The sequence below is a fragment of the Vidua chalybeata genome, chromosome 19 (assembly GCF_026979565.1).
Source record: "Vidua chalybeata isolate OUT-0048 chromosome 19, bVidCha1 merged haplotype, whole genome shotgun sequence".
Lineage (NCBI taxonomy): Eukaryota > Metazoa > Chordata > Aves > Passeriformes > Viduidae > Vidua > Vidua chalybeata.
Genome location: NC_071548.1, coordinates 7,478,470 through 7,502,390, shown reverse-complemented (window position 1 = coordinate 7,502,390; position 23,921 = coordinate 7,478,470). Strand labels below are relative to the sequence as shown.

Below are 23,921 nucleotides of genomic sequence, written 5' to 3'. Positions count from 1 at the left end.
AGAAATAAATATCCTCAATTCACCAGAGAAGTGCTTTCCTTCCGAGGATTTCATTAAAGACATCAAGCTGCCTGATTTGCATGTTGTGATTCCTCATACGAGCAGCTCCGGAGAGCCCGGCACTGGAGAGATCCTGGAGGCAAAACCAGAGCTGGGCCTGGGCAGCAGGGCCGGGGCAACCGAGCGTGTGGGCACCCAGCCCGCTGTCACCTCAGAGGGCAGGGGAGGGGTGCCCCTGCGGGCCCCAGAGCGGGAGGCAGCAGGGATCCCATGGGAAAACGGCCTCGTGCACCCCATGCCAGCAGCAGGGAATGTGGGGGAGCAAGGAGAGGGGAAGGCAGGTGGTCCCTGATCCCATCCCACCCAGCAGGAATGTTCCTGGGATCGCAGGACCGTGGGCACACACAGAGCCAGGCTGATCCCTGAGCCCCCCACAGCGCCAGGGATGCTCCCAAGGGAGGACATCTCCACACACACACACACAAAGAGAGCCAGGCTGCTGCTCAGTCCCTCGGGGGTCCCTCATCCTGCTCCACCCCCCAGCATCCTCCTGAGGGAAGACAGCTCTGCATTCTCTGGGATGCTCCATCCCCAGGGACGCTCCGGGGGGATGAGCCCACGGTCACACGCAGAGCCAGGCTGGTGCCCAAGCTCCCACAGCCCCCGGGGATGCCTCCACAAGCACACAGCCCCGGGCTGCTGCCCCTCCCCAGTCCTTCTGGATCCCTCATCACACCGAATCCCCTGGGATGCTCCTCGGGGAGGTCGGCTCCAAATGCTCAGAGAGCCAAGTGATCCCAGGGATGCTCCCGGGGGATCGGCTCCACGCACAGGCACCGCCGCGGCCCTGCCCGGCTCGGGGCCAGGGACGGGCCGAGCCCGGTGCCCACCTGGCCCTCGGCGAACGCCAAGAGCCGCTCCGGTGGCGGCGGAACCGCTGCGGGAAGGAAAGCGCGGTCGCCATGGAAACGCTGCCAAACCGGGAGAGCGGCTGGAACATGGCGTGAGCTCCTCCGACCACCGCGAGCACCGAGTGGGGCGGCTCCAGGGGGCCGGGGGGACAGCGAGCCCCTGCCCACAGCCCCCCAAATGGGAAATGCACCAGCGCCACTGCAGCCGGAGGGATGCCCTGCTCAGGAGAGGGTCTGGGGAGCAGCAGTGAGGATGATGAGGATGGAATGCTTGGAGACACAGCCCTGGCTGGGAACCACGAGGCGAAGCCGCTAAGCCAGGCTGGGAGCCGTGAGCTGATGCCACCAAGCCTGGCTGGGAATCACGAGGTGATGCCACCAAGCCCAGCCACTCCCTGGGCACAGCCCCTGCAGCACACTGTCCTCTCCAAAGCCTTCCTCATGGGCACAGCCGGGCTCTGGGCAATGCCCTCCTGTCCCTAGACCGGGGGACACACGGCAGCACCGAGGGAGGGACTGGTGCACCCCAAACCCGGAGCCATCCCCGGCCCCAGGTGGCCAAGAACATCCCTGGGTCTCCCCGGCCATCAGCACCAGTCCTCCCCTCTCCGAGGATTACTCTGTTTCTAAACTCGTTAACTTTTAATTACAACCTTCCCACTGCCTGAGCGGGCTGGCTCCGCGCCACCGACAGCTCTATTAAAATTCAATTTCTGCCCATCATAACTAATTTTGGTCCTTCGCCTTCTCACCAGCAGCCTCCAGTGCCAGGCAAGAGAGCCAAACCCTCATCTCCACACTTCAAATCCCCACGGAGCCACGGGCAGAGCCAAGGGATGCTGGCAGGTTCCAGGGGAGCCCAGCAGGGATTTTGCACGGTGGCTTCTCTGCTCCGTTGGCTGCGCTGCGTTTGTTTGGGTTTTCCCCACGTGTTTGTTTGGTTGGTTTCTCGCTTTCTTCCTTAATCCTTTCTGCCTGGATGCTGGAGCTGAGGGCTCCAGGGAGGGGAGTCACCTTGGAGCAGGGATGCAGGGATGTGGAGCTGCCTGGCGTCCTTGGAGCGCACACACGACTGCTGGGCCCTTTCCTACTGAAGGGTCAACTGAGGCACGGATCAAACCCAGGAGAAACTCAGGAAAAGAAGGCAGAATGCCCATTCTGGGTTAGGAGGTGAGCCCCAGGCACCCCAACCCACTCCCAGGGTAGAGCAGGGTCCGGGATCAAGGTCCTGACTCCCTTCTCCTGCCTGGGAAAGAGCTGCATTCCCAGCAGGAGAGAGCTGTGGGAATGGTGGGGCTCAACAGGTCTCTGAACTTCCACACCATGACCAGGGACAAGGGTGGCCCAGAGGGCCCCCAGCCCACAGCCAGGGACTCGGGGCACTGCAGAGCTGCAGCCACCACGGCTCAGGAGGGGACAGTCCCCAAGGAGGGCCCGGGCTCCAGGATCCCAGCACGTCACCCAGCCACTCTCCCTGCGTTCCCGGCATCCCGGAGCAGCCCCGTGTTGCTACAGCAACACGAAGCCCTTGGATTTGATGCCTGGAAAGGGGGAACGGCTTGTCTCAACCTGAATTATTGATTAAAACACAGAGGATGACACACACACTCAGAGGAGACGGCGAGAGGTGCCCGCCTTGATTTAAAGGCCATCTCCAAGGGGCCGGAGTGGCTGAGTGCCAGGATCAGTTGGCACACGGGGCTGGATCTGGGCTCTCTCCCACACCAGCCTGCCTGGCCCCTTCCCGGTCCGGCTGCTCCCAGGGAGCCCCGGGGGCTGTGATCCGCAGCCCGGTGTTGAGGTGTTAATCCGCTTGTGCAAACACCTCCTCCCCGCTGTTGACCTGCTTAAAGTCCCGTTTGCTCTGCAAACAGAGCCACAGCTCGCGGGCTGCCAAGTGCTGCCTCTGTGCCGCCTCCCAGGATGGCAGCCCTGGCACTGGCACCTGCCAGGGACCAGCATGACGGGCGGGATTTGCCACGGATGCTCGGGAGGACTCAGAATCCAGAGTCACTGAGGCTGGAAAAGACCTCCAAGGTCATCGTGTCCCAGCTGTGCCCGATCCCCACCTTGTCCCCAGCCCAGAGCTCTGAGTGCCACCTCCAGTTTGCCTTGGACACCTCCAGGGATGGGCACTCCCAGCCTCCCTGGGCAGCCCCTGCCGAGGCCTGATTGTATTTTCTGGACTCACCGGTATTCCAGGGAGAACTTGGTGAGCTCCTGGCTGTTGTGCAGCCACTTGAACTCCAGGGGCCAGCTGCCCTCGGCCATGCAGGTCAGCACCAGCCGGTTCCCCTCCAGGTGCACCTGGCTCCGCACCGGCTCCGTCTTGAAGTACGGGGAGACATCATCTGTGGAGAGAGGAGGGAGAGGGATCAGGGCCCGGTGACATTCCCGTTCTCTGGACACAGAGATGCAATTCTGTCTCTCAGCAGAAGCACAGCGAGAAGAAGAGAAAACAACCTTTATCTCTGCTCCTTTGTTTTCCCCATGTGGAATGTGGTGTGGAGATTGTTCACCTGCAGTGATTGCTGGGTTGGATTCTGCTGAAGGTTGTTTGGGGTCAGTGACCAGTGGGATCCAGCTGTGCCTCGGGCTCTCAGCAGAGTCACGAGTTTGTTAGTTAATTAGACAGGTAGGAAGTAAGTATGTAGAATACTACAGTATCTCTTTAAATAGTATATTAATTAATATAGTATAGTTTTAATAAAGCCATCCTTCAGCCTTCTGATCTGGAGCCAGACATCATCACCTCTTCCCTGCATCTGGGGGTCACCACATTTTCACTACAGGGCCCCACATCCCACCAGCCCCAGGGATCACTCAGAGCTGCTGCCCCTGCCCGGGCATGGAACAAAATGATCTTTAAGGTCCCTTCCAACCCAAAGCATTCCGTGACTCCGCTGGCATCGCCACCAACCCGCAGCCCCCTCCCCACCCCAGCCAGGCCACCCAGCCCCCTTCCCTGTCCCTTGTCCCTCCCTGAACCATTCCAGCAGCCCATCCACAAGGGCTCAGCCCGCTGCAGGTTTATCTAAGCTGCTTCTTTGCTTTATTCCCATCTCCCTTTGTAGCATCTCCGAGCTTTTAACTCGGGGGGTGAAGGGGCGGAGGGGCTGCGAGCCGAGCGAGGCAGAACCACTTACTCCTCTCCTGTTTTATTTGCTAAGTAAAACTATAAATCGAACCACACAGCTCCATTTTCTGCTTAACAAATGGAAGCCCTTTTACTTCAAAGGCACATTCATATTCCCCAGCAGCTTTCAAGTGCACGTTCAATCACAGCTCTGGGTTTTTTCTTTGGGGTAGGGCTTTGCTTTCTTGTCTGCTCGAGCTGAATTCCTGCCGTGGATCCCTGGGAGCAGCACCAAGGCAGTGCCCATCACCCTGGGGGTGTGACAAGAGTCTGTGGGAGCCAGAGGCACCCAGAGACACCCCCAGGGCTGCACTGGGGGTCCCTCTCCCTGGTCCTGGCTCCTGCACACCCACATGGAAATGCCCAGTGGATTTGCACCATCCTGCCTGGCAAAGGGGAGGGCACGGTGGTGCTGGATGCCAGGTGAGTCATTAGGAAGGGAAGGAGCAGCTTGTGGCTCATCAATTTAATCTTCCTCTCTGACCTTCAGCAGCGCCAGCTGGAAGGGGCAGCCCTCACCGATCCTGGTGTCCCTGCCTCAGATCCGGGATGGATCAGGACATTGGGGCATCAGGGCATGGCAGCCCAGCGTGTCCCGGGTGGCACAGGGGCAGGGTGGTGCCCACTGGCAGCTCGGTGCCCTGGCTGTGGGTTTGGCACCACTGCTGCGAGCCCGACCCACGGCCACGCTGCTCCCTGGCCTGTGGAGCTCAGGGCAGCCCTGCAGGGTGCCCCAGGAGCGGGGACACAGGTGCCACAGGGAACACCCCAGAGCAGGATCTGTGTCACCCGTGCACGGCGGTGGCCACACATGTCCCCACCACGGCAGAGCTTGACCTGCAAGGCCGGGGCGTCGCCCACGCCACCCTGGAGACTTTGGGATTACGGCCGTGCCCAGATGGGGACGTGGCACAGCCAGATGGCAGCTCTGGAGCCAAACACCTCCTGCATGAACCCAGTAAATGAGCCGTGCCCCAGACTGGCATCCACTGGGCATGATGCAGCTTCAGGGAGCATCCAAGCACGGCACAGCGGGCTGATCCCCAGGGAATGCTGATCCCTCAGGGCCACCAGGCTGTGCTGCCAGGGCCCAGCCGAGCACTCCGAGGGCACAGTGGGACTGAGACCTGGTGTGCCCAGTGCCCCCCCTGCACCCAGCCAGCAGCCAGTGCCCGGGAGGCACCTGGGAGGTGTCCTGGAGGCGTTTGGGAAGCAGGGTGCTGCTGGTGCACCTTCCCCTGGGCCCGCCCGCCGTTTGCATCCATCCTAATTTGATTTTAAGCAGCTAAGGCTCATCACGCTTTGAAGCGCCCGAGCCATCTGTTCTGCATTAAGGGGTGAAAAACGGCGCAGAGGAGGAGAGGCGGCTCCTAATTCCACTGGCATGGGATCGTTCCGTGGGGATCTGCCCGCCAAAGGGCACAGCGGCCGCCCCGGCCCGGCCCCTCCCCTGCCCCCAGCAACACAAACCCAGCCCAACCACGGCGGGGGGCAGCGGGCATCCTGGGGGTCCCCTGTGAGGGGTGAAGGTGGCACCGAGCTCGAGCAGAATCGTCCTCATCCTCCGGGGATTCCTCCCAACCCAGTGCCAGGCTTGGCTGGAGGAGAGGAGGGGTCCGGGGAGGGGAACGTGGCTCGTTGATTCCAGGTCTCCAAAGGGGCCTCCAGGGACAAGACCAGGTGTTCCTGGTGCTCCCAGGGGATGCCCACACCAGCTCTTGGAGGGGAGAAGAGTGAGGGGCCCCAGTGCTGAGCAGCACTGTCCCCCTCATCACCAGCCCCTTCTGCAGCCCCCCGGCCTCAGTTTCCCTCTGCAGCTGTACCAGCCATCGCAGCTCTGCTCCCTGGGGACATCACCCTCCCTGACAGGCCCTGGCACCACCAAATCCAGGCTCATGGAGCTCTCACCATGTCGCCACGGATGGGAGCTGCCGTTCCCCCGGCCCCGGGCCCAGGGGGAGGGTTCCCGGCCGATGACAGCCACGTCCCCCCAAACGAAGGGTCATTACTGCTCATTCCGCCTCTCCCCCATCTGTTGTGACTGTTTACACTCCGCTTGCTAATTAGAGGCTAATTAGTTGGTGCAGAAATCCATCACTTTCCAAACACAGGCGGCAGCGAGGGGCGTCTCCGGGAACATCTGCACCTCTGCCGGCGGCACGGGACACTGCGGAGCTCCTGTGCCACCCCCCTGCCACGCCAGCGCTGTCCCCTCCGCGAGGAAAGGTGCCACCAAACCCCTCTGTGCCCATCGTGCCCCCGGGGCTGAGCCGAGCTGCCGGCGGTGACGGATGGGATTCCAAGGGCTGGCAACAGGGAAGGGGGACAGGGACAGGGACAGTCCCAGCTCTCTCCCCCCACCCCCGCCGATGACAATCTAATGCCAGGCCCTGGCACGGCACTAATCCCGCCTAATGGGATCACAATCTCGGCCCCTGCACTTTACTTACATCAGGGCCGGCGGGGCATTAGAGCCCGAGCGGGCGCGGATGTAGGGCAGGGCTCCCGAAAGAGCCCTAATGGATCCTAATTCCCGGCCCTAATGGGCGAGCTGGGAACTAAGCTCCCCTCTCTCCGGCTCCAAATCCCTCTTGATGGGAAGGGACGGGGAGTTTTAAGCCCGGAAGAATCCCGGAATGGCTGCCAAGGGCACGGTTCTGCCTGGCAGCTGCTGGCAGGGGGGGCGGTGGGGACGGAGGGTGCAGCCCCCTCCTGTTCCCTTCCCTCCCAGAGGCAAGATGGGGATGGGGGCAGGAGATCCAGTTCCTCGGGTCCCCCCGGCCACCCCCGAAGCGCCAGCAGCTTGTGGGGCAGCCGGGTCCCCTCCTGCCTGGCGCCACCCTCCAGGGGACAGCACAGTTCCCGTGTCGGCTTGTGTTCAGTCCCCGTTAGGGACAGGGGTGACATCCAGTCCCTCCCCTGCCCAGCTCACCCACTGCAAGGTGACCGGCCCGTTCCTGCTGGTTGCCACGATTCAGCAGGGTGCTCCAGGAATCCCAAGGGAGCCGATGCCCGCCGGGACCTGGGGGATGTCCTGGACCCAGCCCACCTCCACCTCTGGCTCCAACAGAGCCCAGCCAACACCAGCGACCAGCGCCTGCCTCAGGGAAAACAACTCCATCCTCCTTCTCCTTCCCAACAACCCTTCTTTGGTCCCACCAGGATGTGGCCAGTGCAGCCCTGGGAAGTGCCCACTGCACTGCCCACGCCCCACCTGGGCCACAGAGAGGGGACAGAGCCATGTCCCTGCTCCCCCCAAAGCTTCCCAGGGCTCCCCCATCCTTCCCGGGGCATCACCACCCAAAAAGGAGGATGGCAGCCTGGAAAGGAGGATGCCAGCCCAGTAAAGAAGGTGCCAACCCTCCAGGAGCGGTGGCACGGCCACCTGGCACTGCCATTTGGGCAGCTCCCACCACAGCCCCCCCCCCCCAGCACGGGGAGATGGAGCTAAATCTCTTCGGCATCAGGCTCTCGCTGGCTCCGCAGCACGAAGAGATTAAAAAACAATAAAGAGAAAGCGAAACCCTCTGCTATAATTACCAGCCTTTAGCCGCCAGCGGAGGCAGGAGGGAGGGAGGCAAGGAAAAAGGGGGAAAAAGAAACAGAGGAGAAGAAAAAATCCACTAAAATTTTAATAGGAACCACTGCATTTAATTTAACGACACATTTTTTCAATTACCAGAATAATTGTTTTATTCATAAAACGAGTTTCAATAAGAGGGTAATTTTCCTTTGTTTTTATTATTCATTTGTGGAACATATTCGCCGCGCCGTTCCCCGGCGCCGCCGCAGCCGCGCCACAGCTGGGGGGGCTGGGGAGGGGGCAGCGTCACCCACGGCCCCCAAAACCAGCACCCATGGGGACCAGAATGTCCCCGAGCACCCCGGGGAGGTCACAGCCTCATCTGGGCGCAAGGAGAGGTGGCCCCATGGCCACCCAAGGGGTGACAGGGACACGGTGGCCCTGGGGGCAAGTGAATCCCTGCCCACGCAGCCACCCCTTGGCTACGTCCCATGCCCGGCTTGTCGGACGCCAGGTGAGGTCGGGGAGCATCAATTTTCATCAATTTTTCAGTGGATGCTGGCAAAGCCACCAGGTCGATTCGATGGCCCACGTGTCCCCAAGGGCACGGAGCCACCGCCGCGCCCGGGCACGGCCCCCGGTGCCCCCGGTGTCCCCAGGCGGGGCCCTGGCGGGGTCCCCGGTGGCGGGTGGCAGGTGCAGGGGGATTAGAGGCTCTCCCCACCGCTGCCACAGCCATTAGTATTCCTGAGACACGGCTCCATCCCCTTAATAAAAAGCAAACACGGAATTGAAATGCCGAGCGCCGCCGGCACCTGGGGAGCCGCGGAGCGCGACGGTGCTGCCAGGAGGGGACCAAGGGGACAAGGCTCCGGCTGGGGGTGGCGAGGATGGAGCCAAGAATGAGTCAGCGTGGTTTGGGAACCTTGGCTGAGCCCTGCTCGCCCTCCTCCCAACACCTGGGCAGGGGCAGAGCAACCTGAGCCACACCCTGCAGCCTCCGAGGGGATCCCAGCAGGGCAGGACGGCTCCATCCTCCTCATCCCATCACCACCACAGCCAAAATCACAGTCACCCAAGGCCAGAGTGGTTTGGGTTGGGGAAGTCCTTAGAATCCATCCAGTGCCAACCCTGCCATGGGCAGGGACACCTTCCACTGTCCCAGGGTGCTCCAAGCCCCGTCCAGCCTGGCCCTGGACACTTCCAGCAGCCACAGCTCCTCGGGGCACCCTGTGCCAGTGTCCCTCCACCCTCACAAGAAATAATTTCTCCCAGGAGATCCCTCCCAGCATTGGCCCTCGGTGCTGAGCCCAGCAGAGCTGGCCCTGGAGCAGCCCCAGGGACACCCAGCTGTCCCCTGCTGTCCCCCCAGGCTGGGATGGAGCAGTGCCAAAGGCACCCGGCACAATCCCACCCATCTCACCCCCAGGGACCAGCCCGGCTGCCCCACACACCCCCACCCACGGCGTGTCTTTTGATGTGGGTTTTTTTGCCCTTTTTACTAAGAAAAAGACTTATAATTGCAGATGTGACCATTAATCCTCCCAACTTACTTTGTTCCCTTCCTTCCCTTCTTTCCCCTCCCTCCCTTCTCCCCCCACTGAGACCAAGAGCTCTAAAACTCTCCTTCTGGCTATTAATTAAAAGCAACCTCTCCACTGCCGTGAGTGTACTTGCCATAAATTAATAGCAGCCTTCTTAATCAAATCTTATCTCCTCTCCAAGCGCCCGGCGCGCGGGGCCGGGTTGGTATCCCAGCCTGCCCAGCCATGAAATGCAATTCCCAATGCTCCAGCGGCCTCGGCAGCTCTGCTCCATCCCCTCCTCCCCACGCCCGTACCTGTGCGGGCCCGGAGCCACCACCTGGGCCAGCAGCGAGGAGAGGGGCCCGGCCACCCGGCGCGGAGGTGGCTCCCGAAGGACACGCTCCATTTCTCAGCCATTTACCACGTTTATCCGCAGCCCCTGCGGGCGGCACTCGCCTTCCTGAATTATTTAGGAGGGGTTCGGTGCTCCGAGGCGGCGAGAGAGCCGTGGTGGGAAGTTCTCCTGCCGGAGCCGGGGTGTGGGAAGGCAGTGGGGCCACGGCGCAGCTTTTGGGGGGGTCAATTCCCGGACGGGTGAGCTCACGGTGCTCTGGTTTCCGCAGAATATTGGAGAACACCATCCTGCAGTCCCCCAGCCTTGGCCCCCATCCCTGTCCCACCAGGTTTTCCTTCTCCCCACGCCACACCCCAGCCCTTCCTCTGAGGTGCCAGCTCCCCAGCCCCACAGGGACAGTGGGGGACGTGGACATGGCACCCTGCAGCTCCTGGGGCTGCTATTCCAGCCCTCTCCTTTGCCATGTGGAAAACAGCGCTGGACATGATTTTCCCTCCTGGCAGAGGTGGCCCTGCCCCCGTGGTGGGCTGAGGTGGGCACGGGGGGCTCGGGCTGGGCCCTCCCACAGCGCCACGGTCCAGGAGACACGGGGGGCTGCAGGGGAGCCCCCCCAAAAAGGAGCTAAGGGGGTTTTCAGCCGAGGCAGAGCAGCCAGGACAGCCTCCCCTTCCCCAGCTCCAACCCCACCGGGATCACTGGGATAAAACCACCCTTGTGGAGCAGGGAAGGGCTGCTGGTGCTCGGGGGTGCAGCAGCATCTCACAGCGGCCACATCCCTCCAGCAGCAGAGCCCGGAGCCGTGCCAGGGGCTGTGCCCGTCCTGCCCATGACGAGTTAAGAGCTGGGAGGTGCCAAGGCTGGCACCCCGTGCCCTCCAGCCGCCTGCCACCAGCACGTGCCCTGCGGTGACCTTGCTGCTGGAACACATCCGTCCTTGCTCTGGTGCCTCTCCGAGCTGCTCACAGCTCTGGGAGCTGCTGCTCTGCCGTGGGGAAGGGGCACGGGCAGCACGAGGGGCTGCTGGCCATGGGCAAGCTGTCCCCTGGCTCAGGTCACAGCTCCTGCCCAGCTGGAGATGGGCAGCTCATCTCCATCCGACCCCCTGTGTACTTGTGCAGCTGCTTCAGCACCTCCCTGACACGGGAAAAAGGATTTTTAGGTCATGGGTAGCTCTGGGGATGTGGGGACACCTCCCATAAAGGGTGCAAGGACGTGTGCCCGTGACCCCAGGAGGGCTGGCAAAGGAGGGGAGCTGGAGCTGGCCTTACCCCCCCAGCGAGGAGCTGGGCTGGGCTCGGAGCTCCAGCACCACTGGCCCACTCCCTGCGCCTCCCTCGGAGGGGATTTGGGGTTCCCTACACGCCGTAAGCCGATTGCAGAGGTGTGGTAACTGGATTAAGGGGGAGGCTGAGGGAGATGCAAACCTGGAGGAGCTGCTCAGCAGAGCACGGGTGACACCGCAGGGTTTGCAGAGCTGGAGCTTAAACTGATTTCCTTCCCCTAAGCCTTTGGAAAGGTGAAGCTGCAGGAGGGACGTGGGCTCTGCCCCCTCCTCACCCCACAAAAACCCTGCAGGGCCCTGGTATGGGCTGGCAGAGGGGTCATGTCCCAACGGTGACCCCCTCAGCCACCCACGTCCTCACACAGGCAATGGGTCACATCCCCACGCTGGTCCCCACAGCCAGCCCTGCCTGTGACACTGGGACACATCCCACAGCCACCTCTGTGACACTGGGTCACATCCCACAGCCACCTCTGTCTGTGACACTGGGTCACATCCCACAGCCACCTCTGTCTGTGACACTGGGTCACATCCCACAGCCACCTCTGTCTGACACTGGGTCACATCCCACAGCCAGCCCTGTCTGTGACACTGGGTCACATCCCACAGCCACCTCTGTGACACTGGGTCACATCCCACAGCCACCCCTGTCTGTGACACTGGGTCACATCCCACAGCCACCCCTGCCTGTGACACTGGGTCACATCCCACAGCCAGCCCTGTCTGTGGCACTGGGTCACATCCCACAGCCAGCCCTGCCTGTGACACTGGGTCACATCCCACAGCCACCCCTGTCTGTGACACTGGGTCACATCCCACAGCCACCACTGCCTGTGACACTGGGTCACACCCCACAGCCACCTCTGTGACACTGGGTCACACCCCACAGCCACCTCTGTGACACTGGGTCACATCCCACAGCCACCTCTGCCTGTGACACTGGGTCACATCCCACAGCCAGCCCTGTCTGTGACACTGGGTCACATCCCACAGCCACCCCTGTCTGTGACACTGGGTCACATCCCACAGCCAGCCCTGTCTGTGGCACTGGGTCACATCCCACAGCCAGCCCTGTCTGTGACACTGGGTCACATCCCACAGCCTCCTCTGCCTGTGACACTGGGTCACATCCCACAGCCACCTCTGTCTGACACTGGGTCACATCCCACAGCCAGCCCTGCCTGTGACACTGGGTCACATCCCACAGCCACCTCTGTCTGACACTGGGTCACACCCCACAGCCACCTCTGTGACACTGGGTCACACCCCACAGCCACCTCTGTGACACTGGGTCACATCCCACAGCCACCTCTGTCTGTGACACTGGGTCACATCCCACAGCCAGCCCTGCCTGTGGCACTGGCAGTGACACCTCCAGGTGACCCCGCAGTGCCTCGGGGAGCAGCACAGTGACCCCAAACCCCCGCAGGGCCCCAGCAGCCCCCAGCAGCCACCCATGGTGATAATCGCCGCTGGCAGCAGCCACCGCTCGGGGCTCTCGGTGACATCCCTGTGGCTAATCCAAGCTGACCACTGCAGGGCACGGCCAGGGAGGCCACGGCCTCAGCACCCTCTCCCTGCACTCCCCAGATCCTCCACACAGCCCTATCCCGGGACACAGGTGACACCAGTGGGGACCACCAGGGATGCAGGAGCAGCCCCCGAGCGATGCCCCCCCAGCGCTGTCCCCTCCTCCTGCGGTCCCCAGCGTGGCACTGGTGTCACCTGCGGGCTGCAGGGCAGTTCTGCCGTGTCACACCTCATCCATCTCTGCTGGAGATCTGTCGTGGTGCCAGGGTGGGGGTAGGGGCTGCTGGAGGTGGCAGCGCTCAGGAAAAGCCCAGGCAGAGGCTGGGAGCCACCAGCCCAGCCAAGGTGGCCCCGGCAAGTGGAACGTGGCCGGATCTGTCCTGGCACTGGCAGCAAGAGCCCCCTGCACTCAGTGGCTCTGAATGGAGCTGGCAGTGCCCACCTGGACCATGGCAGCCCCCAGGACAAACGGACGGATGGATGGATGGATGGATGGATGGATGGATGGATGGATGGATGGATGGATGTCCTCCTCCCTCGCCGCATCCCACCAGGCCAGGCCAGTGGGACACCCCGACCACGCTGCCATTTCCCCTTCCTCCTCCCACATCTGTCTCCAGGCCCATACTTATTTATTTATTTGTTAATTAACTGCTGTTTCCATAACAAACGCTCCAGCTTCTCCCAGCCTCCAACAGCCCTGGGGCTGGATTGTTAACTAGGATTTTAATTTGTTAATTAAAAGCAGGATGGCTCCATAACAAGCTCCTCTTCCACAGCCGGGGCTCTTGGCAGGCTCAGGGGGCCATGGGCAGCCTCACCATGCCCGGGTGAGCCCCTCCAGGGATGGGGGATGTGGGGAGGGGCTCCCCCAGGAAAAGGGGTGCTGGAAAAAGGCTCACATCTCCCTTCTCCCAGCAGCGGTACTGCAGATGAAGCCACCTTCCCCTGCAGTCTCATCCTGGCAATCCCTTCCCCACCACCTCAGCAGCTCCCAGCCCATGTCCCCAGCCATCAGAGGTCCCAAACCTGGTGACAAACCCTCCTCTGCCCGCTGCAGCAGAGCCAGGGCCGTGCCAGCATCATCCCCTCAGGCTTCCCATGGGCCACGGCCCGGCACTGCCCTCAGTCCCCATCCCTGTGGCACTGGGGACACAGCCAGGTACAGCCCGGTGACAGCGTGGGTAAGGTAAGGCTTGAAATGCTCCCAGAGCCAACGGAGAAAACATCAGCCCTGGCCGGGAAACAGGGATTTATTCAGCCCCATGGCTGGGAACAGAGCGGGGCTGTGTGCCTGCCCATCCCTGCCGCTGGAAAAACCAACATTTCCCTCCCGGGAAACCCCAAACAGTCACACACACACACGGCCGCCTTGTGCGTGCCCAGCCCCGAGCCCGGGGGGGGGGCACAAGAAGAGTTTTGTGCTCCGAGGCACCGGGCAGCCCCCAGGGACCCCGGAGTGCGATCCCAATCCTGGCCCCAGGGCACGGAGCTCCAAAGCCAAACGCGTGGAGCTGCCAGGAGCTGGAAGGGACCTGCAGCAAAGCGGGGACAAGGGACAGGAGCCCCCCTCCCTGCCCAGGGGGCATCCGCAGGGCTGCCCTGCTGCGGGTGGCACGGACAGACATTGCCCCGCGCAGGACACAGCCCCGTCCCCGGCTGGGGATGTTTAACGAGCTCCAGGCTCTGGCCAAAACTCCTTCCCCAGCAAGCAAACTCCTTCCGACGGCAGAAATCCTCCGAAGCCCGCGATTACGCAGCTCCGCCGTATCTGGGTCACTGCTGTGAGTCACGGACACCCGGAGAGTGACTCAACGCTATTAGAGGGGCCGGATCCTGCGGCTGATTTTCCCGGGAGAGGCTCCAAAACACGGAGGAAAGGAAGGATCGACGGACATCACCTCCAGACCCCCCCACCAGCCAGCTGCCTGACACTCCCCCGGCAGGAGAGGGGTCAAAGTGCATCCCCCGTCCCGCACTTCAGCCATTCCCAGCCCTTCCCAGCCGAGCCCGGAGTTTCCCCACATGGATTTGGCAGGAACAGCCTCCACACCCAGCTGCCAAGCGAGGTGGAGGTCCCAAGAGCCCGGACCCTGTCCCAATGGGGACGTCCCCTGTCACCCACCCCCACGGAGTGACACACAAGCCCGGGGCTGGGTTTGGCCCCGTGGAACACGCTGAGTGTATCCTCGAGGAATTCCTGGAAGGACATCGCAGCCCTGCGCTGTGGAAACTCCGGGGTCACAGCGGCCGTGAGGGGCTGGGAAAGCGAAGCCACCAAAGGCCGGCCCCGCGGGAGCCACAGCAGCACCTGAGCTGTCCCTCCTGCCAGGGACACCCGTGTGCCACCTCCCCCGGCCCCGCAGGACGCTCAGCAGACGGACAGACAGACACACAACAGCCGCTTCCCAGACTCGCCCCGAGAATCCCAACGAGGCGGCGTTGCCCAACCCAAAAAACGGCGGGGAAAGAAAAACACAAGAGAGAAACCACAAGAAAAACCCCGCTCAGCCCTTCCCAGGGCACTGACGCAATCGAGTCGCCAGCCCCGCGGGATGGAAAATGCTCTGCCAGCTCCCCCCTGCCCGTGCCAGGCGGGATGAAGGCGCTGGTGGCCGGAGTCCCCCTCCCCGCGGCACGGCCCCGAGCCAGCGGGCCCCGGGCACTCGCCCATTTACTGGGGTGTTGCCCAGACATCCTTTTTCCTAAGTATTAATTAGTCGTTGCATTGCTCACTTGAAACAGAAATAGCTGTAGCATGACAGCGAGCACGAGTTTTCCTTAGAAAAATCTTTTTTTTTCCCAAAGCTTTTCCTTCCCAGACAGCCCTGTTCGCGGGGTGGGGGAAGAACAGGCAGCCTGGCATTCCCCCCCCCCCCGCCCCCAGACAGCCCTGAATTTCCAGGACAGCGCAGCAAACTCTGGTCATCGCATTTATTCACACACTTGTGGCTCTCCCAGCCAGAGGGGCTTTTCCAGCCAACGCCGCGCCAGCGATTCCAGCCTGACGCGAAGCTTATGGGGAGAAGCCAAGCGAGCGAGGCTCCCCCGGCGCCCCCGGGGAAAAGCTCCGGTAGCTCCGTGCCCTGCTCCCCGCACAGCCAGGAAAACGGAGACAAGGAGGCGATGAAGGCACCCATCCTCTCCCTCCGGGTGCCGAGCGCTTCCAGGTGCTCAGCCGGCGGGGAGGGCTCTCCCAACGGCAGCAGAGCTCGGAAAGAAACATCCCACCCTAATGAGTTGATTTTATTAGTTTGCGAATGCACTGAGAACTCATTATCAAAATAAACATCAGCTCGCTCCACCGAGCACGGCACCGCACGCCCCGGCAGCGCCGCAGCTGCGGCCGCGCGTGGCTCCCGCCCCGGGACACCCCGCGGGTCCCCGCCGTGCCCCGGCACCGACCGGGGGGGGCCAGGGCAGAGGTGCCCACCCTGCCAAGCCCCCTTCGTGCCGCGAGGTTCGCTTCTCCCTTTCACTGCGGGGCTCCAGGTGCTCGCTGGGGTGGGACAGCTCCGAGCTCCTGCCACCCCAGCAGCTCACCTGGGAGCTGCTCGGTGCTGGAAGCAGCACGGAGAAGCGCCCACGCCACCCCGGGGTCTCCAGCACCCCCGGGAGTCTGTGCAGCACCCGGTGCTGGAGCGCGGGAGGGTCGGAAGGTCCCCCCGGGGACAGCCAGGGCAGGGGACAGCGCCGAGCCTCTCTGGGCAGGGCTGTGGTGGGACGCGGGGCATTGTCCGGCTCGGCGGGACGCGCTGCCTTTGGAAGCAGCAGCTAATCCCATTTCATCCCCCGTCACGGCCATCAGCTGTTTTTCAGGCATGCAGGAGGCGGGGTGCTGAAACCAGAGCGATTGTGTCCGCCGGTCCCAGCCCCCTCCAGCCAGCCTGCCATCCATCCGTCTGTCCGTCCGTCCCTCCGTCCATCCCCACGCTGGGCCCGGAGCCGGCATTGTGTCCACATCCCGCTCCATCCCCAGCCAGCCCTTCATGGATTGCCAGGAGCTGGGGATGCCAGATCCATGCAGGACCCGTCACCTCCTTCCCAGCTCTGAGCCTGACCCCTGATAAACCCAGGCAAGGAGGAAGAGGAGGAGGAGGAGAGGAAGCACCGAGCGTCCCACTCTGAAGAGACCCGTGGGAGCAGCCACCCACGGCACCCAGCGCTCAATTGCTCCCTGCAGGGGGACACTCCTGGAAGGAGCACAAATGTCCCCATACACCCCCATCCCCTGCCCCAGATCCCAGTCAACGAGCTGGGATGTGCTGGGGGGTGGCCCTGCAGGATGGGGACAGAGGGACAGGTGCCCCTGGCCATGCCGGGAAGAACTCTGTCCCTGCAGCCATGAGCAGGGAGCACGTGTGTCCCCAGCCTCACTCTTGCCCAGGGGAAATGCCCTCTGGATCCAGCAATTCCCAATTAATGGGGTCCAAACCCAGCATTTCCCTTCATCAAGCTGAAGGAGTTTCACCCCTGGGGGTCCACACCTCACGGCCACCCCTGACTGCCAGGTCCTCCCACATTACATGTCCCCGTTCCACACAAGGGCCACTGCTCCAAGCTGTGGGCAGCAGGACCCTGCCAGGCACCCCAACCCCTCCCAGCTTTGTACACCCCAATGTCCCAGAGAAACCCCTCCAGGGCCCAGCGATCCCACAGAAGGATCCCCATCCCGCTCCCTGCCCTGGCAGGACCTCGGTGCTGCGGGCCACGGAGCCAGGAGGGCTCAAGGTTACAGCTGAGGACTCGCAGGTTGTGGGCTCACCCAGCAGTGCAGAAAGCAATTAGCTACCAGGGCTAAAATTAGCTCAGCAGCTTCTTCCGCTAATGGTCAAACTCATCAAGGCTTCCCTGCACCCGGGGCTTCCGCACGGACGGGGAGAGAGGGACGGGAGCCAAAGGAGCAGCTCACGTGTGCCTGGGTCCCCTTCCCGCTGCATCCAGTGCCACCAGGCAGCAGGACACCAGCCAGACCCATTGTCCCCCTCCCACTGTCCCCACCAGCACCCCTGCCCTGTGCCTCAGTTTCCCCGCGCTGCCCCGGCTGGAGGGAAGCTTCTGGAATGCTCAGGAGCTGCCACGTGTCCGGGTGGGTGGCGGGGACAATGACGGCTGGCAGGGAGGGAGAGTGGCTTCAGCACAGGGGACCCCAGCATTCCTGGAATGGCCACCGTGCCATCCCTGTGGCCAGCCGGGATGCCCAGCTGCTGGCACGCAGCAGCAGCTGATCCCGGGGCCTTCAGGGAGTCATGGAATGGGTTGGGTTGGAAGGGGCTTAAAGCTCTTCTTGTCCCACCCCTGCCACGAGCAGGGACACCTTCCACAGACCAGGCTCCTCCAAGCCCTGTCCAGCCCGGCCTTGGTGCCCTTGCCCAGCCCGTGGTGGTGACACTGATCCACACGGGAAGGTGACACCCCAGAGCACCCACAGTGTCCCCAGGGATGGCCCTGCCCGAGCCGAGAGCCCCCACGCCCCAAGTCTCCATTCCTGGGGGCCCCATCAGAGCAGAGAGACAAAGGGGGCCGGGGACCAGCTGCAGCCCGGGAATGTCCCCTGCCCTCGGCCCCCGTTCCCAGGGATCAGGTTTCCCAGTTCCCAGGCAACCCGAGCCCGGCATGGCTTTCCAGGCAGGCATTCCTGCACCCCCGGGGCTGGGGGCGAGGGGAGGGTGGGGCGGGGGCCGCCAAGGGGGCCACGGGCTGCCCGGGGCACAGGCAGGTGCTGGGAGTCAGGCTGGGAGAGGGTGAGGCAGCACTGGGAGAGGGGAGCAGGACACACCCCCAAACTGGGAGTGGGGGTGGGAAATGCACCCCCAAGAGCCGGTCCCCAAACCCACGGAGGGTGCAGAGGGCAGTGCCCACGCCAGCATGCCCAGGGTGTGAGGGATGCCAAGGGGGGGTGGGAGGGATGCCAAGCATGGCCAGCACAGCAGGGAGCTGCTGCCAGCACATTCCTGCCTGCTGGCCGGGCAGAGCGATAGGAACACCCTCCTGAGGCTGGTTGGGGGGAACGCCAACTCAGAGCAGCAGCCGTGGGGATGAGGGTGGTCCCTGGCACCACCACCACACCTGAGTGATCCTGGCACCACGTCCTTTCCAGCAGCTCCATGCCACGCTCCACTGCGCTGGCAGAGAAGCTCCCGGGACAGCCCAGTGCCCCCCACCCCGAGCCATCCCAGCTCCCCAGGGCTGCTGGATCCCCCCAGGGCTGCTGGATTCCCTTGGAAGTCCAAGGCCCAGTGCCATGAGGCACCGGTGGAGCCACCAGCCTTGGCACAACCGCGGGCACGGCGGGGGCTCAGCTCGCCCTTCGTTAGCACAATCACATCACCACTGACAGCAGCATATTTCTCCCCGGCCGTTTCTCACCCAGCCACACGCCAGCCACTCGTTAACGAGCTTGGGGCAGTAACGAGGGCTCAGAGGGGAGGGCACCCTCCGCTCACCCACCCAGCGGGTTCTGCTCCCACATGGCGCTGCCCCACGGGGCCATTTCACCCCAGGCACTGCCTGTGCTGCTGCTGCAAGCAACACACCCCAACAACAAACCAGTTTGTGTAGGGCCTACAGTAATGTGTGTGGCTGGAGCTCATCCCCGGGCAGGAACCAGCCACAGGCACAGGCTGGGGACAAGGACACGGCTCGTGGAGTGGCAGAGGCAGGGTCACCCCTCCTCACAGCACCCGCCAGCCTCCCTCCTCCCGGTTTAATTATCAGCGTTTTCCCAGGTTCTCAAGCAGCCAAGCATCCGCCTGCTCCCTCCTTGCCGCTCTCCTCGAGCTGCTGCCTGTGCTCCTGCTGAGCGGAAATGCCACCGCAGCCCAGTCCCCGTCACTAAGGGACGAGCAGCACTTGACGTTGTCACTCACCCTGGTCCCCGGATGGCACCGGGGCAGGAGCTGCTCAGGCACCGCCAGCTCTCCCTGCCCACCAGCGCCGGCAGCTGGAGGTGGGTACGAGCTCCCATTTCCAACCCACTGGCAGCTCTCATCCTGCCTGTTCTCCTCCTCAGCTGGCACCCCAAACCTCTGGGGACCAGCGCAGTGACAGGCACAGTGACACAGCCTGCCTGGGACCGGACCGTGTCCCCCTCCCTTACGGTGATCAGGTCATCAAAATTTCATCATCGCTGTGCCCAGGCACTAATGGCTTCCCAAGCAGCATCAAATTTTAATCTTCCCTTCCTCTCTCCTAAAAGCCACTCTCCTTCCTGAGCCGGTGCCGTGCACGAGGCCACCAGTGAATGTGGCACCGCTGGCAGGGACAGGAGAGCCAGGGCCACCCTCTCCTGCCCTGATGCCACCAGCACAGAGGAACCAGCTCCAAAGTCCTGGCGTGAGCCTGGCACCAGCATCACGTCCCCAGGAAGGGCAGGGGCTCATCCTTGCCCCCCTCCTGCCCAGCCCCACGGGGCACCGTGTGTGCAGACGTGCCCAGGCTCCACACACAGGGACAGAAGATGCTGGAACTCCCCTGCTGCCACCTCTAATAAGCCTCTTTGGTGGAAGCTGCCCGTGGCAGGCCCCTGCCCCAAATCCCGTCTGGAACCTTAAGCTGCCCAAATCCCTCCTGGGACTGGCAGCAGCCTCCTCAATCCCATTAGAGGTGCTGTGCCAGCACCGGGGGTCCCAGGCTGTGCCCCCAGCACTGGATGTGAGGAAACTGCATCTCTGGGTGTCAGAAAATCTACACAGAGTGAGAGGGAGGGGGCTGGGGACCCCCAGCTCTTGGGGATCCCTTTAGAACCTTGTTCATCAGCCAAAGGGGTGATGGAGGGGTGGGCTGCCCGTGCCCCCAGCCCTGGCACAGCCCCCGGGCCCGGCACAGGTCGCACTGCGACAGCTCCCGCCCGGGCAGCGCTGCCGGCTGAGCCTTCCCCCAGCTCCGCATTGGGCTCCGGGTAATTAGCGCGAGGCCCCTAATCAATAAGTTATTTTTTGCCACGGGTAATTAATAATTACACAGCACAGACGGGCTGTAATTAAACTTCCATCCTCTCTCTCACGGGCAGCAAGGGGCCTTTTTTTTTTTACCAAGCACAGGTATGAAAGTGCCTCCCCCCGTGCCCGGGCAGCCCCTGCGCCCTGGCCGGGGAGGTCTCGCGCCGTCGCCTCCTCCTTCTCTTCCCGATTGATCCCGTTTCCCTTGGCTGCCAGAATCAATAGCCCTGGCACAAAGCGCTGCTGCCCCTCACTGCCAGCTCTGCCTGCCCCACTGCAGTGGGACAAACCGGAGCCTGGAGCCCCGTGCCGGGCTGTTCCCAGCTCCAGTCCCCGCTCCTGTCCATCCCAGCGGGATGCAGCGGAGAGCACCGGCACCCCACGGGCACCGCAGCCGGGAGGTGACCCTGCTGGCACGTCCCCAGTGCCACCCGCGGCAGGGGAGGCGGGCACGTGCCAGGCTCTGGGAACGATCCCTCCAGCACGTCCAGCTCGCTGGTGGCCGCTGCCACGCCGGGGCCGGGCACCGAGCAATGTCACAGCGCCCGCGAGGACACGGCACACGCCGCAGAGAGCCAGGGCTGCAAAGCTCGGCTCCCGCGCCAGGAGAGCGGAGCAAAGCCCCTTCCCCACCCCTCCAGAGCGCTGGGGCACAGGCAGCCCCACATCTTCCACCCCACAGCGAGACCCTGGAGCCCCACGGGTAAATGGAAGGAGGTTGGGTCACCCCAGGAGCCCGTCCCGCAGGCAGGGAACAAACGGCTCGCAGGGGACCCGCCAGCCAGAGACGCCAGCCAGGAGAAGAGAAACTCGGCAAGGGAGTGAATCAATCAAAGAGACCTTCAGAGCTCCCCACACAGGGCCTGCCCGGATAATATACTGCCGCTTTAGATGTTATGTTCTGAACTTAATTACTGAGAAATTATAGCAGTGCTGGGGGAGGCTCAGGGGGAGCGGGAGCACGGGAGCGCTCAGGGACTTCTGGCTCCACTTGCTGCCACAAACAAGGGCAAGAAATGTCGTGGGTGAGGACCCCCGGCGCTGCGCTCAGCTGTGCCCCCCCCATTTCCCGTCTGGATCTGCTCAGTCCAAGCGCAGGGACGGAGGCAGCCACGCTGCAGCCCTGCCAGCCGGGAGCCTCCTCTCCGGGCCCGCAGGGACCTTGACAGCCAGGAAGGAGACCACAGGGTCCTCCCGGCCCCTCTGAACCCCAGCTGCACCCCGAAGGGCCACAAATTATTTTTATATCCCTGTGGGCTAGCGGAGCAGCCAAAAGCAGCCTGTGCTGTGCCCGAGCCCAAAGGGCGAGGAGCAGAGGGGGGTTCACCCTGCCCTGCAGCCCCCAGGGGTTGTTGGGGTGCAGTGGGAGCCCCAGGCACCCACAGGGGGTGCAGAACCCACCAGCCCCCTGCCAGTTCGTACCGGCGGCTGGAAGTCGAGAGGACCAACATCAGGGTATGAGCTGCTCCCCGGGAATCCCCCGAACTCGCACCCCGGGTTTTGTGGTACAACGGGGGTACCCGTGGAGGGGGGGAATGGGCGACGCTTACCCCTCGGGGTTGCTCACTCTCACGAAGGTGGTCTAGCACAGACTCTACCTCATGCTCAGAGCAACACGTTCCCCCCATTCCCAGCCTGAGGGCAGTTACGGGGAAGGGGGAGGCAGAGCAGAGCCATGCTGCTCGTCCCCCTGAACCACCACGGACACCGCGCTGTACCCAGCACCGGCGGGCCCCGAGCCCTGGCTCCGGGGGAGGCTTTGCGAATATCACGGATGCTGCTCTTCCCCCGGTAGGAGCTCCAGAGCCGCCTCGCTCCCATCCCCCGGCTGGCACACCGATCTCCCAGCCCGGGGTAGCAATAGGCTTGGTTGAGGGGTGCAGCCCGGGGTCCCCCCATCTCCCGCCGCCCCCCGCATCCCCTTACCTTGGGCGCCGGCTCCCGGGGGGCCGGGCAGGGCGAGCACGGCGAAGCAGAGCAGCCCCCAGCTCCGGAGCCGGGCCATGGCTCTGCCGAGACAAGCTGGGGGGGTTGCGGAGGGAGAACTTCCCCGACTTTATAATCCGGGCGGCTCCGGCGCAGGGATCCCCGCAGCAGCGCTGCTCGGGGGGAGGCGAAAGCGCCGGGGTGAAGGGCTCCTCGTGGGGCTGGGGGCGGTCCGCAGGCAGCTCCCCACCATCGGCAGCTTCCCCAGGGACGTGCGGAGCCGGGACCACCAAATCCGGAGCGGAGCCGGCAGCCGAGCCCCTCCCCGAGCGCTGCGCCCCGCGTCAGGGAAGGGGACGGGAAGCGCAGGGCGCCGCGCCCCCGGCCCCTCCTGCCCGCCCGGGCTCCATGGGGGCCGGGTCCCCGCCGCTCCGGGGCCGAGCGAAAAGTTTGGGGGCGGGGGGTGGCCCCTCCCCAGCGCTCAGCTCATGCCCAGGGACATCCCCTCCTAGGCGGCTCCGGGCGACAGAGAGAGGGTTCGTCCCCAGCGGGGAACGGGGGAAAGCGCGGCAGCGGCGGGCGGCGGCGCGGGGTCCCGCTCGGAGCCGCCGGCGGTGCGCGGCGGGCGGGCTGGCGGCGCCGCGCCGACCCCTTTCGGCGCTCCGGCCGCTGCTGCTCCTCCTTCGCTGTGCGGCGGCGGAGTGAGCGGCGGCGGCGGGGCTCGGCGGAGCCGGGGGCAGCACGAGCCGGGGAGGCGGGGAGACGGCGCGGCCCCGAGCGCTACCCAGCGGCCGCGGAGGGAGCGGGCGCGTCCCCACCGGCCGCCCCCGGTTCGTGCGGGTGCCCCGCGCTGCCGGTGCGCCCCCGCTATGGAGGCAGCGGCTCCTGTCTGCTGCTCCCACCCTAACCCACCCCTCGCTGCCCCAGCCCCTCCGACAGCGCTCAGAGCATCAGCGCTCGACCCCTGCGAAGGGGACACAGCACGTCCCTCAGGTAGCTCTAAGGCAGAGCTCAATGACACAGGATTACCAGAGCAATCGTTTTAGGGTTCTCAAAAACAACCTCCCCCCCAAAAAAAACAACAAAACCTTTAACCCCAGAGATGACACAGCAGCACCTCCCTGACAACACACCACCTCATCAGGCCTGATCCTGCAATTCCTCAAGCCCAGAGCTCCCAACAGGATCACACATCCTTCAAAGATGTCTGTGCTTTCTGCTAGCACAGTGCCTTGCATTAGGTGGGGGAAAGCAGCTCAGTCACGGCTGCTACGGAGCATTAACACCCAAGGACCTGCACCATCTGCACAGGAGGAAATATCCATCCGGAATTCTGGATCAGCCTCCTGAGCACACACGGCACCTCTGAGCCAAGGGACCTGCAAGGATCAGGGTGAAACGAAAGCATGAGCAGATTAGCCTGGAGCCAGCCCCGGCAGTGCCGGGTCACACCAGGGCAGGGACAGAGGGAGCACTCTCCCACAGGCGTTGATAGAACTGCGTGTGACAATGCCCGGCCCCGGTGTGCATTTCCACTGCAATGTAACACTCACGTGGAAATCCTGCACAGCCCTTGGGGGGGACAACGCCTGTGTGCACGTTGCATATTTGGAAAGCTACTGCCAAATTTCCCATCGACCTCTTGAAGAGAGACTGAACAATAACCCAGCTCTTGCCCACCCCAGCATTAATCAGCTCCGTGGCTGGCATTCTCAACCGAGATGACGGGATCAATGTGCTGTGGGAGGCAGCAATCCTGGCTCACCCCTCAGGGAGGTGTTTCCCACTGCCG

The 23,921-nt window shown here is 63.5% G+C and overlaps 1 protein-coding gene across 1 annotated transcript in view; it reads right to left on the bottom strand.

Annotated features, from left to right (window-relative positions):
* Window positions 1-22,515, bottom strand: part of SDK2 (sidekick cell adhesion molecule 2) — a 46,828-nt gene extending 24,313 nt beyond the window's left edge. Inside the window, exons 1-2 of the mRNA XM_053960438.1 lie at window positions 22,130-22,515; window positions 3,103-3,262 (exon numbers count right to left, since the gene is read on the bottom strand). Of these exons, the coding sequence (XP_053816413.1) occupies window positions 3,103-3,262; window positions 22,130-22,208 (239 nt within the window). The 5' untranslated portion in view covers window positions 22,209-22,515. The remainder of the gene's footprint in view (window positions 1-3,102; window positions 3,263-22,129) is intronic.
* Between the last annotated feature and the right edge of the window lie 1,406 nt (window positions 22,516-23,921).